Below are 19,524 nucleotides of genomic sequence, written 5' to 3' on the forward strand. Positions count from 1 at the left end.
CTTTGCCAACAGTATCTGTGGAGCCACAATTCCCATTCTTAAAGTCTCAGCTTATGTCTTATGACCCACATTTAAACCAACTGAACTGGAGTTTGCTGCATGATCAAAGATGGTCCATGGTAGCTCTCTGCAATTAAAGATGGTGTTTGAATACCTTAAGGGTATGTCCCTAGGACAAAGTAGAGGTAGGTGGTAAACAACGTTTTCCAAAGCAACATAATCAATTACCAAAAGTTCTTTAAACAAAACAGAAACAACACAAGCAGGCATTTCCACAGTACACAGTGCATATATGATGGCCTTGCATATATTTCAGCAATGAATTTTGTGTCTATGGATTTGTTCCCACACTGAAACTTTCCCTTAAAGAAACCCCTGTTGATAATTTACAACTTCTAAGGATGATATCTCTTAATTGCTTTCCCTTTGCTTCATACCTGTAAATCTTGTATCTTGTGCTAAATCCCTGTCGACTTCTTTCCACAAAATCTGTGTATTCCTGTGAGCGATGGAAGGGTCCCTTATCAGAGAGGAGCCAGTCGAAGGGGCTTGTGGCATGCTGATCCGAAACAGCAGCAACTGCTAAAACCCAGCAATGAAGACTCAGTGCTATCCACTCCCATAGAGCCATCAGAGAGAACAATTCAGCACCAGCACTGCATCGCCATATCATGCTTCCACTGGGGACTTAGAGCCTTCATTCTCTTAGCTTTCCCTCAACACCTAGACAAAATACACAGTCAATTAGATAAGCACACACTAGGCATCCCTTGGAAGTAGAAACAAGTTTCCTTTCTTTCAGCTTAAAGAGATAGTGGCCTCTACTTTATTACTTTTACATTAGCATAAACCCCACTAGGCTAGTTAATAGTGGAGTGTTTCAGTACTTCAAATGCTGTGAAACTAATGTCTTCATTAACATCATCAGTGATAATATTTACTGTTGAATGGAAACCTTCACAAATGTCAGGGGAGGGATTGTTGGGGTTTTTTCCAGTAATGCTAGTCATTAATGAAAAATATGCAACACAAGAATTATTGCCTGTTAGCATCAGTACAAAATCATTCAACAATGTCTATGCATAAGGTTGCAGTTCATATATTGGACAGAAAACAGAGGAGATTAAGAAGACCCAGATTGCTTTCTTTTTTTATGTCCTTGGAAAAGTCACTTAATGGCTTGTCTTCACTACAGACGTAGTTAACAGACTCACATTATTCTGTTCAAACTAGCATGGCTGGACAAAGAGTGACTGCACTGATCAATAGCACTGGAGCTACCCATAGTGATGAGTTCAATGAGTTATTCAAGCTCCAGACGCTGCAATTTTGAGTATCCCTAACAGCACTTGTCTTTCAGTCCAATTCACTCCAACCCAATGAATCAGCCCAGAAACACTATTTAAATGGAGCCTAAACAATTGTTTGGGTGCCTGAGCAAAAATCAAGTATTACCCATAGCCTCATGTGGGAATTCAGTGAAGACAAGCCACAGTTTCTCTCTATACCTCGGTCCCATACCTGTGAAACAGGATAATGATTCTACATCCTGCTCAGATTTTGTGAAAATATCTGTGCAAGAGCATGTAGTTCTCATAAATACTGAAATGACCAAGATCATGGAGATACCTAAACATATAGAAACAATCAGTTCTAGTTTTCAGTCTAAGGTAAAACAGCACAGAATTAATTAAAATATACTAATGTGAGAGCTTTCATTTTTCTAGGTAATGAATTTACAGGGAAAAACACTTTTTAATTCACATTCACTCAAAAAAGCACACATTATGACATTTTTACAGTGCCCCTTGCTATGATTTTTTTTTCTTTTTTACTTGGTGGGAATTTATTCTTTACCATCAGTAACTGAATTTGTAAGTGTACCATAAATGAAGGATGCTTCCAATAGAACAGTTCTGCAACGGCACACTCAGTACCACTCGTCCATTATAAGGGAAATGGTGTAGCTGAATAAATATGCTCTATGCATACATTTGAGACATTAACATTTTGAAGAATCTTTTGTATAGATGATAAACATTACAGCTGCAGAAAGTTAACTGCCTCCAGAAGAGCACAGGAGCTCATGTGAACCAACAGGAATTTAACGTCTAAGAATATAATAATCTGTCTATTTGTCTATATAACCAGAGAAATAGTCAGTTTTACTGTCTTCCTAGGAACAACTGTAATAGTTTGTAACATGATTTGGACCTGATCCTGCAAACAACAAATGTGTAAGCAATCTTACTGAAAAAAGGACCTTATTCATACATTTCATGCTGAGCATATGCCAAGGCACTGACTCGTAACCATAAATGGCTACAACCATGCAGTAGTTTATGATCATAAAACACAGATTGCATTAATTTTACAAATCCTTTTGAAATGAGATTCCAGGAGTCTACAACAAAGAGTTCTCTAACTTTTATTTATACTCTCAAGCAATCACTTAAATTCAAAAAGCCTGCAGATCTGTATATATTGTATGAAGTCTCAGTATCTTCTCCCTAGATTGGTGTCTGCTTTCCTTTACAGGTTGAAGTTCATGTATGGGAGGTTTAACTATTGTGTAACTTTCATCACATCACATGAAAAAGCATGTATAGATCTGAAGCAGGACTGAAAACCAATAGATTGCTCCCCTAGCCCGTAAGAGACATGATGATAGTTTGAGCATCATTTCCCATTAAAAATTAGCTCAGTGTAAATGAAGAAGATGTCAGTCACTTCCAGACTTCCTGGCCAGCTGCAGGCCAGCTTTTGCATCACAACAGAGTGAAAATCCACAAATACTTCTGTCTCTCTTCTTGACAATCAGGGAAAAATACATTGCACAGCATACTCGTTCCCCTCCATCATCCTCTTCATTGACAAGGAAGACCCTGGGCGTCATTTCTTGACATTATGTAAAGCTACGAAGAGCATAATAAGAATTTTAATTTTCAAACCTACTGCTGTTATAAAATGGCTGGCTAAGACATAAGGTTCTATTTTTCCTAAATTATCTTTTCTGTTGAAAAAAGCTGTAATGGTTTAAATAGCAAGAGGTAGGAGTTTACTTTTTTCGGGTGCTTATTAACACTGAAGTGTTTCAGGCCATTAAACTGTAATGATGACTAATTGGGTCCCTTTTGAATTCAAATTGATAATATTAGGATTGGAAAATTAGTTACTTTGTATATGTAGCATCTGCCTAAAACTAGACCAAATGAGCGTCTGAAAAGGAATAGTGAAGATCCCTGCTCTATGCTTGTCTTAATGCTACACCTCATGGCATGTCATAAATTAACCACTAGCAAAATAAACTTTAGAGAACCTGTGTAGTTACAGAAGAAAATAAACTCCTTGTTGTAAAGATATATGAAGGTATTTTCCAAGAGTATAAATATACAGCTAGTCCTTAGGGAGAGTAAAATAATGTGTGCATTTCTAACTGATACTTATCCACTGTCTATATTGTCCAATCATTGTAGAATCAGTCTGCATAACATTAATCCTCATAACACCCTTGACAAGTAAACTTTTACCTCGATTTAACAAACAAAGAGATGAAGCATGAAAAGACCAAGGCTAAGGTTGTTTTTAAGCTGTTAAAGGGATTTAAATGTGTATTTCCTACTGAAAGATAATTTAGAAAATTTCAGCCTAAGGAACTTTCCTAAGGATACGGTGTGAAAAATATCTCAAAATTTTAAATACTTAAATTCTCTAATGAATGCAAATGCCCTCAAAACATTTTTCAGAGACCGTTATAGGCATGTGGAACATACAAAGGTTGTAGTTACCACAGCCATCATGGAACTCCATGGAGGAACTATCTGAATTAAATTTGTGGTAGAGCACCTGCTGATTTCAGGGTGGGATGTGAGAACTGAAAAATAAATGAACACCTGTTAAGTAACAGAGCTAGCAGATTTTAAAGTGAAGAAGACACTCTGTAGAGAAGACATCTTCAAATAAAACTGTCATGTCAACATGCTCCTTTTTTGAAGTGCTAACTTAGAGGACAATTATCAGGTATAGATACTCAGCACTATTATGTTCTGTTATCCTCAGGGTTTCACCCAGCTACCACTTGCAAGTGCTAATAAGTTTCCAGCCCTTCCTATTCTAAATTCTGAGGTTAGAGTGAGTTCAAGAAGCAAAATGGGGTAAATTCTTCTTTGTTAGAAATCTGTTGTCCCCTCACTGGCATTAATGCAGAACTAATTTGACTCAGCATCTTCTGGAAATACCATAGCTAAGTCCTAGGTTTCATGAACGTGTAAAGGGTGCTGAAGACTGGTAAAATCCATGCATTTACACCATCTCAGAATATAGTTCTGGCAAGTGCAAAACAAACATTGTGGCCACTGGGACAAATTTCATCAAGCTTCAGCTGCTAACAAGAATGCAGAATATCTGTAATCTTTTTCTTGTCATCCTATTGAAGGGCAAACCCCAACAAATTCAGTCTTCCTTTTAGCAGATCATTATTTTTTTTATGTTAGAAATGGTATATAATTACATATGGGTGGTTTATGAACTCACTAAGCTACTGTACCTAAAATAGTACAAAATGAAATGTCTGCTTAATTTGCGGGTTGAGCTCTCTTGCTTACAGAACATGAACTGATAAATCACATGTACTAAGATATACAGAACAATATAGGGCCAGCCCGGATGTGTGGACAGCAATGTTCAAGAAAAAGCAAATCAAAAAGTTTAAATCCATTCCAAAATGTAAAGAGTATAAAATTTTCTCAAGGAAAAAAATTAAATTTGTGGTAAACTAACTGCATGCACCTTTTTGTTTTTTGTAAGAGGCAAAAGTCATGTATAAAACAGATGTTCTAATATACAGTAGACATATAGCTACTAAACAGATTGCTGCTGTTTAACTGGTGAAGTAATTTTTTATATGAGAGTCAATAAAGTTGATGTTAGGCATCATCAGTAGCTTTCTTGGGCCAGATCTATACCTGTAGTTCTCAAAATAACTGTACACTAAATGTACAGACATTCTTAATAAGATCGGGGGGGTGTCAATATTTCTCTCTATTAGGCAAGTCTGGGAGGTATTGTATCCTTGCTCTGAGGTGCTCTTTCCTCTGTTACTTGTAGAACAACATCCCTGCAATCTCTGTCAGCACCACAGAAACGAACACGGCCTTGCCTCTGGTATTCCCTCTTTCTCTTTGCATCTCACAGAGATCTCCTTTGGACAGTGGAAATGCAGAACACCAGGATCTCACTGAAGCCCTTTCGGTTTTACACTCAGTAGAATTCCATAAGAATACTGAAATGTCCCAGCTCTCCATGGAAAGTTGAGAAATCTCTATGCTGAAGTGGGATTCTCCTGGCTGTAACTTCCCATCATGAATAAATAAAAATTTAAGATTGTTATTCTCTATTTCAAAGAAAAGTAGTATAGTAACTTATCAGGAAACACTATGTTACTATGTTCCTGTCTTCACAAGAGTTAGAAACTGTAATGTCTCTAAAATGGTGCTTTTTTATGCAAAACACAAAGCCTAGTTTTCTTTGAACTAACCAAAATAATAATTAATAAATATATATGCCTTTAAAAACAAACAAAGAAAACAGATGGAGGAATACAACCGATTTTGTTTGTAGGTAGTTAGATTTCAGTAAAATAATAATTTTATCATTTATGAGGGTTTTGCTATTCCATCTCTCCATTCATTTATAAGCCTTAGGGATTTCAAAGTTACTCCTTTTGATGTATCATACTAGTAACTGTAACAGAGTACATTTGATATTTCTTTTAGATTGCAAATCATGGAAAACAGGTATGAAATAAATTATTTTCTATAACACAAAATTCTCAGGAATTCTATGAGTGACTTCAACATTAAGCAATATTTTATTCACAGCAGCTGGATGGAAAGCAGTAAAGCTCATAGAAGACAAGACAGAACCATTTTTTTCAATGGTATCTTGGCACTGAAAAACTGAAATTTTGCATAAAGAATAAAGCTTATCTGCTATAAGACCCTGTTTTTCTCACTCTATGTCTCTTTGTTTTCACTTCCTCAGCTGAAGTGTGATGATCATATTGTCCACCTTTGTAAAACACTACAGGATACAGGACCTACTCAGAAGAACTTTCTTATAACCACTGATTTTTTAACTTTTATTTTAATTTTTCACATGTTAACAACTTTAAATGAATGAGAACTGGGGAGGCACCTGTCCTTGAGTTTCTCACACAGTCTACTGTGAATGAAATAGCCATGAATTGATGACATGCAGTGGAAGAAAAGAGCAGAAAGTGCTGCAATCAGTATCAGTTACAGAGGAGGAGGGTGCAGCTAAAGAGCATCTCACTTGTGCTCTGCTCTGCTCTCAGCCACCACACAGATTCTGTTCTTCAAAGGAAGATACCCAAATCCACAGCATAAACTCTTCCAATCTGAACTTCCTGAAGGACAGCAGAAGGACTCATGAACTGTAGTAGACTCTTCTGTCCTGTGCTTGTAGGCAGCTGTTTGACAGTAGTTAGCTTTCACACATTTTAAGAACCACCAGAAGTCTGGTGCAATAACAAAAGAGACAATTTTTGGTACATGGAGAACTATGCACATTTGGTAGAGCAAAGAAACAGAAGAGGAGTTTGGGGAGCGAAGGGATGGAGAGCTCTCCCTGCCATCAGATCCAATACACATGAGCTGCAGGGTACAGCTTGTGCCATTATGCAAGAAGTAGAAGGCATCTGGAGAGACAAAATATAGTTGTCAACAGATGATTTTCAGTGAAGGGGGTTGAATCAGCTTGTTCTCTGTTATTCATTGTGTTTAACAGTAAGTCCTGACCTAGGAACTCTCCTCAGCAGAGGCTCAAAAGCAGAGATGTTGGCAAATCTGAAAGGAGAAAATAATTCTACATCTAGCATCCTTAAGTGAGTTTTACACTCCGGGCTTAAAAATAAGTGGAGTCCTCGTATCAGGTCCTGGTACCTGCCTTTGACTATCTGCACCCTAAAGCAACAGCTTTTCTTTGTTCAAATAAAGCTTCGTCCAATGCCAAATTTCAGCTTTCTTCTATCTTCTCTATGTAAGATAAGGACAAGACCCCTGTAACTATGTCCTTGAAAGCTGAAACAGAGAACTAATAAGTTGTCTGATTTTTCTTTATTTATTTTTTTGTAAAAGCAATCCTGCTAATTTTTCCTTATCTCAGCCTTCAGAGAAGAGGAACACAAACAAAATACACCCACAGAAAAAGAACGCCTATGTCAGCCCAGCCTCTGCAGCCATCATTGAGTCTGTCCGGAACATGAGAGTTAATTGCCACAAGCTACAGCTCCTGCCCATGAAACAGCCTAGGTGTTTGCTCTGTCCCTGCAGAATTTCACTCCTGCAGGTGCCTGTGAGTCTTTAATTGGATGTACCCACGTGCTTTCTATATCATGCCGCTACAGCTAGTGCCAGTCTCCTTAGCCCTTGAAGTACACACTGGCTGTCAGATGTACCAAGGTAATTGTTTTAATGCCTGATATTTGTGAAAGACCTAATTTCTTTCCTTTGCTGCCCTGATCATGATGTATAAATTCCCTCAGGTGTTTTTTTCAATCTGTTAATCTAAGTTCATCCTCCTGTGCAAACGGATTCTTACCTGTTTAGCTGATGACATAGGGCAGCGTCCCCAAACTGCAATTACAGTCTTTCTGCCTTAATGAGTAAATCTGTTCCTGCAAGGAACACACTGAGGGGAAGAAATTCTCTGTCAGGGCCCTGAGTGCACACACAGGCCTCAACGACCATGACTGGCCTCATCCGGGGCCTGCACCCATCCTGGGGCCTGACCGGGCGCTCCCTGATCTCCGGTCCCTGCCCGGGCGGTGCTGGTGCGACTGCCCCAGCTCCTGCACCGCCGCATGGCCTCCCCGGCCAGGCCTGGGGCTTGGGGCACTGGGCCTGGCCATACACACCTTTGCTGGGAAGCCACCATGCCACACTCAGCTCCTGGCCCGGCTGCAGACACTGGGTGCTTTAGCCCTTGTTCTGCGCTCGTGAGCCAGAAAGCTCCACGTTCCTCGACCGTGGCAGAATGCACGGTTTATGACAGCAGTGAGGTGCCTGGATGCCTCAGACGTGAATTGTGTAGGTGCACAACAGAGAGAAGGCGGCACCCAGTCTTCATGGTATCTCAGTTCCTCATCTTTACACGGGAGCTAGTAGCTAAGTGTTTGGCAGATAAAATCCATCAGTCCTACAAGAAGCTAAAATTAAGTTAATTTCTGGAACAGCTAGGCAGGACCCTGACCGAGGCCCGGGTTTCAGCTGACTGACACTCAGGGTGCCAGGAAGCCACAGAAAAATCTGCTGCCTTGAGAGCTTTAAACCTGCTCCAGGCTGACTGACTGTACTTGAACAATCTTAAAAGTTTGTAGGGGATTAAAACTTTATCTTTCCAAGTCCTTGAGTGCACATGGAGTGTCCCATGTGCAAAAAATCTTTGCATGTAGAACTGTGCACGACATTTCAGTCTTAAGTCACTCTTCCACTGCACAAGTTATGCTAAGAATTCGCCCAACCTGTCCAAAGGTTTTCAGCTGAAGCACCTAATGGTATGAAAAGAGTTAGAATGGAAACAGAACAAGCTCTCTTTGAATAAGTTTGAGATCTGTGCTACAGGAAAAGAAAAAGAACAGCGCAGGGAGAGTTTCTGGTCCACTGTTTCCTCAGGTTCAAGCTGACATGCATCACTGTGACATAAAATTTTGCATATTGGAGCATTCAAGTTTGTAAAAAAATCTGAACAGAAGAGAGATATTTAGAAGCTTGCATTCCAGCTTACTAGAATTTTTTAAAACTCAACAATTAATTTTAAAATGTTTGATATTCTCTGCTATTATAATCTCATTGACTGTTTTAAGAGTACACTCTAAAAATAAATATTAAACTATCACTGGAAAGTCATAAAGTGTGTTCTAGTTCTACCATTCTAGTAGTATGTCTCCTTTTCACCCATAACTGTTCCCAGACAGTTTCTGGCCTAATTTATCAGCCAAGTATCAGTTGGTTATGAAAAGAGCATGCATATTAAGACACATGTAAGTTAGCTATATCCAGTAAACCACATCAGAACAGCAAACAGCTCTTACTTAGTCAGTTTCATCCCTCTACTAATTTTAAACCCCAGAGTTGTTTCAGTTGTTGCCATCTAGAATGGGAGGAAGCAGCTATTTACAGGTTGTACGCTAAGGTTTGAGTTCCAGGTTTTCCAGTCTGAGGACCAATCCAAATATGACTGATTGTTCCCTAATGGAGGACTCACATCAGGCTAAAATGAGATGGAATGCAAAGCCACTTTGCTCACCAACAGATTTTTAAGCTGAAGCAGATTCAGTTTATAGAGGAAGGAGAGTACTGGGAGCAGAGTTACCTTGAAGTATAGCTCTGATTTTACTGTATAAACATTGACAAGTCCCTTAACCTTCTTTAATTATAGTTTCTGTTCATACGACCAGGAAAGAAGGGTATTGTGAAGCCTGAAGAATAAAGGTCTATAGAATACTTTCAAATCATTGGATGACAAAAGTGTTATAAAATAAAAGGGAGGATGTTCACTCTACTAATGGAGTGGCTGTTTATTTTGGTTGCTACTTAGAATTTCTGTTTCTGGAGATTCTACAACAAATGTTCAAAAACGGATGGAGAGGAAAGGAATTGTCAGTCTCAAGTAAAAATAGTTTCTTTGAAGCTGTTGAATTTCTAATATTCCTTGCGTAATAATGAAGAAGAAAAAATAATGGTGTGTAGCTGTTCTCTGGTCTTTAGAAGAGGGCCAAAGAAGCAATGAACTCTATTGACTGTAATGGGGACATATTTATAAAATCTGTCTTCCAGCCTAGTTTCTTGTACTTCCATCCCTTCAGATATTACCTAATCTAATCCATAATCCTGTTCATGTTTCAAAATGTTCCCACGAAAACAATGGAGGTTTTTTTATTTCTAAGAATGAATTTCTCCGTTTAGAGCTCTGGCTGAGGCATGGGAAATAGCCTTGTAATTTTAGCTAAGTGACACCTGATCAAGGATTTACACTCTTCTTTACTTTATTTTCCATGTGAAAATGAGTGGTTACACTTTAGACCAGTAGTTAGAAAAAATCTCCATGAAGATCTAATGGCACGACAATTTTCTTTCAGTGCATTTTTCTGGATACATTGCAGTAAGAATGGAAGATTTTATATATTTTCTTAACATTGATATCTAATAGAATGGGAATGTTTTTGTTTTGCTCTTCTCTTATGTCTTTCAGACAAAAGTGTTCCAGACCTCATTAGCATATTTTACAGCTGATTTCACAGATGGTGTAGCTGGTTTTCAGCTGGTATGAATGGATGGTTAAAAATCCTTTTGGGTTCCTAAGCTTCAACATATTTAAACTAGCAGAAAAAAAATATAAACTTACACCACTGCTGTCGTGTCTGAAACCACTTGTCACCTGTTGTGCAAGCTCCTTAGACAGAACCTAAAGAATTCAAGAGACCATGGTTCTACATCTGATCCTACAGTAAATTGTTGTGTGACTTTTCATAAGTCCCTTTGCTGCAACACTTTCAGCCTGTAGCTAGTATATGGGCAGTAGCCAGATCCTCTTAAATGTTCATGTTATAGCTATTAATTTTTTATAGTGAGAGTAGGGACTTTATGGCTGACTGAGCAAAGATTCAAGCTTCAGCAAGCCAGTCTGGACCTAATTGCATCTCAGGATGGATAACACACAAAGCTTGACTGTACAAGTAATAATTATGTCATGTGTACTGGGTAGCCTGCTGTCACATATAAATATAACACCAAAGCTTCCTTGTAAGTCTTGATTTTTAACAAGTTTAGAAATATTGCAGAATTTGAGAGAAAAAAAAGTCTGTTTGCTAAAATATGTCTTTCTTATGAATATCATGTTACATACAAGGAGATAAAGTCTAGGGTTTAGAGTCTCACCACAAGTTATAGTCTCTCCACTGATTTAATTTAGCTACGTGATACTCTAAAACCATGTTAGTACAAAATTATCAGTATTTCTTGTTGTAACTGAAAGAGAAACACATTCCGATTTAGTAGAAAGGTGTTAAGCTAATGCCGAAAAGCTTTAAATTTTCAGCTAGGATCTTTTCAGTGCAGAATTAGAGACACCTAGTCTGTTTATTAGAGATTACAGATCACAGCAGTCTAAGCATGACGAACATAGGGTTGTGTGGTTTTTTTTTTATTGCAGCCTCCTTTTTTTCTCCAGAAAGACTGAGAAAAAGAAAATGTTCTGGACTGCCTAGCCAAGACAAACTAGTATGAAGAAATGGAACTCTTTAATAAATAAGAGTACCTTTCAAAAAAAGCCGCTACTATCTCTTCAACTAATGTGACTCCGAGTAGTAAACTTCTGCTAATAGATAGCTTAAAGGGTACTTAGTAAGTTAGTAAACCTCTTACTTTTTAAGCCAATCAGTCAGATTCATATCCCACAGGAGCAGTGATTAAAAAAGAGAACATCACCAACTAATAGCCATCACCATCTAATGGTTCTACATGAAATAAATTCATAGTCTCCAGAGGCTGGCAGCAGGATGTCTCCACTTGCATAAACATTGCTGCTTTACATAAACAAGCATCTTCATAAGAAATGTTGGTACAAAACTAAGGAATAAAGTGATTAATCCAAGAAATGCTGAGCATCTGCACATTCTTGAGGACAAGAGGTGGGTATCAGCTCTGCCCTGTAGATCAGCCAGCAGCTCAGGATGGAAGAACAAAAGGTTGAATGCCAACATTGTGCTTGTACTGTTTTCAAACCTTTCCTGTAAGTAAATGCAAGTGCTGATGTGATCACTCTCAAGATGATAAAGTACACATATCTATAAATTACATGTATGTAAAACTTCATGTTCAAAATTCAGCAATTCTAACTTTTAGGAATGCACATTAACTACAAAACAAACAAGATTATTCAAGATAGAATTTATTGTAAAAAATATTTGTTCTGTCTGTCTTCCAAACTGCTAATGAATAAGGATCAATATTGTTTTAGGTGAAAAATAGCTAATTAAAAATACACTCTCGGGCTGCCATCTCAATCCACAATACCATTTTTCAGCATGCAGTGGTATTTTTCACCAGTGATGTTAAGCCTCCTTAGAAATAGAAATTTCTAACAAAGAAAGGGGAAAAAAGGCAAAAAAATAATGAAGAAACATATTTAGATCAGATTTTAATAATCCTATTTAACTTTGGAGTCATCATCCATGTCCAGTTAACCAGGTGTTTTTGTTATTTCCAGTAGATTTATAAGTACTGAAAGAGCTAAATTAACTTACAGAGTTCTAGTAGTCATGAATAATACAGGATTAAAGGTATAGAGTTGTGCTTTGATTCCCCAGATTTAAGTCCTTTACTTGGCAGTGTATAATAAATACCTTAGAAATCTCTTTTCTCATTAATCTAGGGCTGGTAGATGTGGCAGTGAAGGTGTTACTGCAAATTAGCAGAATTTCCTAATCACCATTAATGTGACTGCTACAGTAAAGGTATCTGACAGACAAGCCATAGGATCTCACCTCATTATAAAAGAAACCACTACGGTTTAATAGTCTTAATTTAGCTAACAGTATATATTGCCTGGTCAATCTTCTTTTGAAGGTGCAACAAAATCTGTGGCCTTTGTGAGAGGCTCATTAGTTAAACATGAAAAGCTTTGACATGGCAGAGTGTCCTTCTTTCCTCTTGTCAGCACGTTATTTTGTGGCATACAGAGCAAGTGGAGACTGTCAATGGGAGACAGGAAAAAGACTGTGCCAAATAATTGGTCATATGAGCCAGGGCAAAAGAGTAATTACACATACCATGTGTGTGGAGGGAAGCATGGGTGGATGTGTGTAGCGAGTACAGTACATATTAAGTCTATGTATGCATATGTATATACAAACTATGTTTATGTATGCACAGTTACTGTGGTACATCTACATGATTAATTTCAGAGCCAGGAGACCAAATTATTCACATTATAGCTTTCAGCAGTACGATGACTTGCGTCGCAAGGTACTGAATGCCTGCAGCTCAGTGGGGCACTTCAGAAAATGGAGCTCTCTTAATGTTCCTCAACTTCATACAGAAAAAATGTTTATTTATCAATGATGATAGAGTACTGAGACCCAAACCAACATAAGATCAGGTTAAAAATCCTTCAGTTCTTTAGTATTTTAATGTTATTTGATTCAAGATATGCAAAACCTTACACTGCTCAGTTGCTCAGTATGCAGCCTGTAACTTCCTGATGCTCTTTCTCGCCTTTTTTTTTTTTTTTTTAATAAATCTTAAGTTCATTTTGGTCCCAAATTATTGTCTTGGAAATTGATCTGGCTTTCAGTGAAGTTAATAGCAATGTTATGATCTTCTTTAATTGTGCAAGATCAGGCCCTCACTGAACAGCAGACATATTGAACAATAGGAAAACAATGCTATGAAGAGAACGTGGCTGCATTTTATTTTTTAAAAATGCTGTCTCTTATGAAGGTATAGGATGAGATCAAGAAGAAGAGTAAGATAATTTCCCCATAAAATTACTAGCTGTAAGTTACTAACTGCAGCAGTCTAACAGGACAGTTTTCTTTAATGCAACCTTTCTGAAAGAGTATTTTGGCTCTATTTGTCAAGATGTATTTCTGGTGATTTTGCTCCCATATGAGATTCCTAGTGTTTCAGGAGAGAAAAAAATCAATGTCTACCTCTGATTTTGAGGAGAGCTGTAGCTCTGGAGGAACAAGAAAGGGCTGCACTAGGCATATATGGCAGCTAGAAAACAACGCTTCCAGAAAGTATAACTTAATACGCCCCATCACTCCCTTTTTCTTCTAAGTAACAACTTAGGCAAATTGATTGATCCTCCAAATTTCCATTTACATTTTCAAAAATTGCTAAAGAAGTAAGCTTGCTGCTAAAAAGAGCTTTCTTTTACTTTCAATAGGTGTTGCATCTCAAGCAAGAAATTTCTTAGATTGATCGTAGTCAGATACGATCACTCAATTTCACATTAAGCCAACAGAAACAAAAATATTTTAATATCATGAATCATTGTCTTTGCTTGGGATTGAGAGGAGCAAAAAGTCACTGCAATCTACGTGACTATAGAAATAACTTTTCAAACACACAATCATGTAAACAATGAGCAGACTTCTATAATGAATTTTTCACAATAGCATTCAGACAGCAGTAGAAAAAATGGGAAAGGATGATGGGGTGATTACATCACTCAAAGATCCTCAAGTTGTTTTGTTGGCTTGTTGTACAAATGCTGCCTTCTGCAGCAAGATCTGTAAAACATTCAGCTGCTTGTTTTTATGTTTCCTAGTTAACGTTTTCAGTCACAGTGTTTCAGCATTTCATGAACACCCCAAACACAGCAACTCTGGTGAACTCCGCGTCTGTTGGGGAGGTTAGCTCTCACTGGTGGTGGATCAGCTTACTGAAAATATAGCAGATCTTTTTTTCTTTTTCTCTCCCATGCTTAAATTATGTACATGATTTAGAGAGAAATGGTGAACTCAAGAATCCGTAGGTAGTTTCTTTATGGAACTCTGATAGACAGTACACAACGGTTCTGTTGCTACACTTAAATACAGAGAGGAAGAGATACAAGACAAATGTTTCTACTCTCAGAGCTAGGTCTTACGGTAAAGCTGATCGAGCACATATTTAAAATGAGTAACTCCTTGTACAGTTGGAGTTGAGCATTGACAGCAGTCTGTAAAGTCTGAAACCTAAATGGATTGCTCCTCCGAAGTTATTCCTTATATCTTGTAAATCTAAGTGGGGCCACTGTAGCTTTATCTCTGTATACTTAATGTGTCAGTCACTCATCTTTGAAAATACAGACTCTGTAAGGGTTTGACTTTTTATAGCATTCTTTTGTGATGCCATGTTTAAATAAAGTCAGACGTGGGCTTTTCGAGGGAAGAAGTTATTTTTATTTCTTCTGTCAGATTTGATTGTCAGATACATGTCTCTGAATTACTCTATGTATTATTTTTTTTTTCAAAATCGGGTCTATCTCACATTGGCCTCCATTTGATATGGATCCATGACTGATTTTGGCATTACAATAGATCATCCTTCACTTATCACATACATTACATTTCTCTGCCGGTCATAAATTTACTTCACATGCATACACATGCTTAATCTCTGAAAGAAATTATTAAAACTTGAAACTGACATAGCCTTTCAAAAAAATTCCCAAACAGTAAATCACACCGTATGCCACTTTCTTCCCACTCTGTGCTACACAACTTAACACTTAGTGAAAGGTACACAGAAAATACACCAAAATTCGGAAGTGAACCACAATACAGACTTAGGGTAACAAAGCCCTTACCTCTTTAAATGCATGATGGTCTCTAAATGGCACAGAAATCGTAGCACAAAAATGCAGCTCTCCTGTCTTCCAACACACAGTCACAGTTTACACTATTTTCTTTACCTCTCGCCTTTTACACCATGCTACACATAGTTCATGCTTCCGTTGCCTGGGATTGGCTGGTGCATCTATGAGGCGCACACAGGACTCATGCTCGGAGCACCCTGCAGCCCTTGGTTAACCCTTCGCGGTGCAGCCTCTCCCCGCTGCGGGCAGCCCCGGCAAGCCCGCGCAGATGGGTGGCTGCTGGGCACCCGCTTCCCTGGGAGGCTGGATCCCTCCCTCCCCTACCCAGAGGCAGGCGAGGTGATGGAAGCAGCGAGCTTCCCTCTCTGCGGAGCCTGGGGGAGGCTGGGGGAGCCTGGGGGAGGCTGGGGGAGGCTGGGGGAGGCGGGGGGTCCCGGCAGCCCGCGGCCCGGACCGGCGCTGCCGCCCGGCTGCAGGAGCTCGCTCCTCCCGCAGCCCCTCCTGCTGTTGCGGGCGGCGGCGCGGTCCGCTCGCCCCCCCCACCCCCACCCCCCACCCCCGCATGCTACGTCGCCCCGGGGGCGCGCACAACTTGGAGGAAGGGTGTAGGGTTAAGTCCAAGCGGATGACCAGGCAGGCATCTTTAAAGGTGTTTCCTCCGCCAGAGTCCCCTCCCTGGGTGTCCACCCGCCACTGCCAATGTTTGAAATTAGGAAATTTAACTCCTGGCCAAAAGGAAGTCCCAAAGCCACACAGCTCCGGAGGAGATGAAGGTAGCAGAGGAGGTGGCAGATAATCCTTGACAGTGAAGCCTGACACAGACATGCAGGGAGACTGGACACCTAAATCAAGAGGGCTGTTGGGGACCATTCCCTCGGGAATGGGTCACGGGGCTTGGGAAGTATTTACACACGACCAGTCTTATGTACAAAAAGCAAAAGAACCAACCAAAGCAATGCAAAAAGCCGTCAGGCTGCTGCCTCGGATTCCTGGTTTTTTCTGAGTCATCCAGCCCAATGTGAGCAGAGGGTATCCTCTGGTCTGGTAGTGCTGGCCACTGGAGATGAACCACCCAGGCTAACGGGAACCTTGTCTATTAAGAAAACCTCACGCTGGCTTGTTGCAATCGCCCATTAGGCCTACATTCATTGAATTGATTTATTTGATGTTTCTATGCAAAGTGTTTGGTGCGTGTCCCCCTGCCTTATGCTGAGTATAGAAACGCCACCCGAGCCAACCTGTGTCAGTTTTACTGCCCAAGCACCGTTCTGCTGCCATCCATCACAGTGACCGTAATCTAAACAACTCCACTGCCCTCATCCTGTGTCCTACCATCTCCCACCCCCGTCGGCACAGAAGGAATATAGAGTGCTCTTAAACCCAGGAAACATTCCGCTGATGGGCACATAAATCTCTTCTGCAGAGCGCTATCATTTAACCGGCACAGCGAGTTGATGCTCACCGGCTGAGCTATTCCCACAGCCAGATAATCCCGCAGGACTCCACGGGTTGGGTTTTTTTTTTCTCCAAGGTTTGGGGGTGGGGGGTGGGAGGAGAGAAGGATTAAAAATCAGGTAGAGCTTTTGAAACGCACTTACCTAGGTAATCCTCTATACCTAGGAAGGGAAAGGGGCATGACTACGCGGAAACTTTCCGGAGCAGCCTGGTGCGGGAGGATCCCAGCAGCGGCAGCAGCAGCAGCGGCAGCGGCAGAGGCGGGTATTTCAGGAGAAATGGCGGGGATTTGGTTAATTACCCCAGTCCCGTGCGAAGGGGCCCTGGGCGGGAGGTGTGTGCGGCCGAGGGGCAGGCGGGGCAGAGGCGGCAGGTCGGCAATGACGGTAATGGGAAAAACCTCCCGCAGGAGAGACTCTGGGAGAAAGAGGCTTAGCTGTAAGGAGAGTAGACATGGGGCTTTCGCGCTGCTGGGAGAAGCGAGGAGCTGGAGAAAGGATGAATTTTGGATCCCACGCTCGAAGGGCTTTTTCACTCCCCCTTTCCCGACATCAGCCAGCAATTTGGAGGGGGAGAGAGGCGGGGGAGCACTCTCGGGAGTACGCTATTGAAGGGGGTATTGATCTTTTCTATCCTCTGCTTACCACCAGGCAATAAATTCGGATCTCATGTATTTCTCACTGGCATCTCTACCTGCTTGCAAGCCTTTAGCACCTTCCTTGTGATCTCTGCATGTATTGCTTTGGAGACATGACTGCACACAGACACACACACTTATCCTGCACACCAAATGACAGCGTTAAATGGAGCCCAATCAATACCTCCCCATGAGAAGTAACATGTTCCCTCCCTACCTTCTGCTGTTGACCGTGGGTGGGTCTCTGCCGCTAATTAGAGACACAGAAATACTGGAAGTATTAGACATAAATAGCACTCTGAAGGCACTTGTCCTTTTTTTCTTTTTTTTTTCCCTCTTTTTTTTTCTTTTTTTTTCTTTTTTTTTTTTTTTACAAAAGCTGTTTATTTCCTTGGTCCCCTTCTCTATTTTTCTTTCAAAGCAAAGAAGCCCCTACTTGATCCAAAAGATATTCTACGCTTCAAAACGCGGCAGGTATCTCTGTGGGCATACGTTTTGTGAAGACGGCGCCTCACTCCTACCCTGTGCTCCTTAGGCCAGCAACAATACAGGTATTCCCGAGAGCAGCGATAAATAAACCCAGGAAGTGCGAAGGGATGCCGAGATGCGGGAAGGGCGTGCAGCGGAGCGGGCAGCGGCAGGGCAGGAGCCGGCTGCAGCCGCACGCCGCTCCCCCGCACCCTCCCCGCGCACCCCGGCGCGCTGTCACCTTCGGGCACAAGCGACAGGACAGGTGTAATTAGGGCTGGAAATCCTTTCCTCTCTCTTCTGGAGGGAACTTCCCCACCCCAATCCAATCCAAGCTTTTTCAGGGGATCAGTAACCAACTTTTCCACCTTATCTCCCTATGCAGACTTCCAGGCACTCCTTCAGACACGCTCACGACTTCCCTGAACCGCCAGCGGCTTCTGTCCATCCTCCTACACGGGGAGGAACGCTGAGCCCCTCCAGCACCCGTGCGAGCAGCTGTATCTGCAAGGGTTAAACTAGGGAATGTAGCAGGTACAGTGCTTCATGAAAGCATTCATAAAATGTGATGCATAAGCAGCAGAATGGTAAAGACTGCGAGCGAGACTCCGGTGCGGACTGCCAACTTGGTGCCGAGAGCGGCGACTGACGCACGGAATGGATGTGGGCAAGCAGGGCTGCTGCTTCCTAATTCTTCGAGTTCAGAAAGTGGAGCCAGCCAGGCTACTGAAAGGTTCAGAAGCAAGGCGAGGCAATTAGAACGTTCCTTTTCTTGCCTTTTGCTTTTCCTTTTTTTTTTTTTTTAATATTTTTAAAGTATCCTCTTTGTTGAAAACAAGCAACCTGAACGTGAAATAAAACCTACTCACCGGATGAAATTGCAGGAAGCCAAGTGGCTGTGAGCAAAATGCATCCCGACTCCAAGCATATAGTCCATGATCTTCGGCTTCAGGCTAGAGGAGGGCTTTGCATGGTGGTGGGACTTTGAGAACCATCAGCAGTTCTGTGCGGCACAGCAGCAAGTGTAACAGCCCATTCCCACCGCGCGTCCCTCCGTGTGTGTGTAGGGAGAGAAGCTCCAGACCCAGAGACGGGGCGGGGGAGGGAGGAGCAGGAGAGAGGGAAGGAAATCGGAACGGCAAGAGGAGTTGCGGGGAGGGTTAGGCTTTGCTGGGCTTGGGGTGGGATTTTTTGGTGGTGACGGCAGTGATCCTCAAGGATAGAACAGCAAATTGTGGGAACTGAGCAGCGGGCAGGAGGAGAGGGGTTTGCCAGCCGGGCGGGGCAATGGCCGGAGCGCAGCGGGCGGTGTGAGGGGCGCCGGGCCGGGGCGGGCCGGAGAGGGGCGAGCGCGGCCCCGCCAGCGGCGGCAGCGGGGCGGGCTGGGGGCACCGGCCACCTCCCGGGGCTGCTCCGCACCGCTCCGCTCCCCGCGGCGCCGGGATTCCCCGGACATTGCCACCGTCCCTCGGGGAGGGGGGCGGGGGCGGCGGGGCGCGGAGAGCTGCGGAGCGGGGGGAGCGGCATAGCCGGGGGCGGGGGACACACGGTACGGCCGAGGGCAGCCCGCGGGGCTG

General features: G+C 41.7%; 1 protein-coding gene across 3 annotated transcripts in view; it reads right to left on the minus strand.

The window, feature by feature from the left end:
- Nucleotides 1–19,473, minus strand: part of BRINP3 (BMP/retinoic acid inducible neural specific 3) — a 220,875-nt gene extending 201,402 nt beyond the window's left edge. Inside the window, exons 1-2 of one of the 3 annotated variants that reach the window (XM_080407509.1) lie at nucleotides 18,817–19,473; nucleotides 438–723 (exon numbers count right to left, since the gene is read on the minus strand). In XM_080407509.1, the coding sequence (XP_080263635.1) occupies nucleotides 438–673 (236 nt within the window). In that variant the 5' untranslated portion in view covers nucleotides 674–723; nucleotides 18,817–19,473. Of the gene's footprint in view, nucleotides 1–437 lie in introns of all 3 variants that reach the window. The other 2 variants (XM_080407510.1, XM_080407511.1) reach the window with 2 other exon arrangements.
- Between the last annotated feature and the right edge of the window lie 51 nt (nucleotides 19,474–19,524).

Source organism: Falco punctatus (assembly GCF_963210335.1).
Source record: "Falco punctatus genome assembly, chromosome: 11".
In the NCBI taxonomy this organism is placed as follows: domain Eukaryota; kingdom Metazoa; phylum Chordata; class Aves; order Falconiformes; family Falconidae; genus Falco; species Falco punctatus.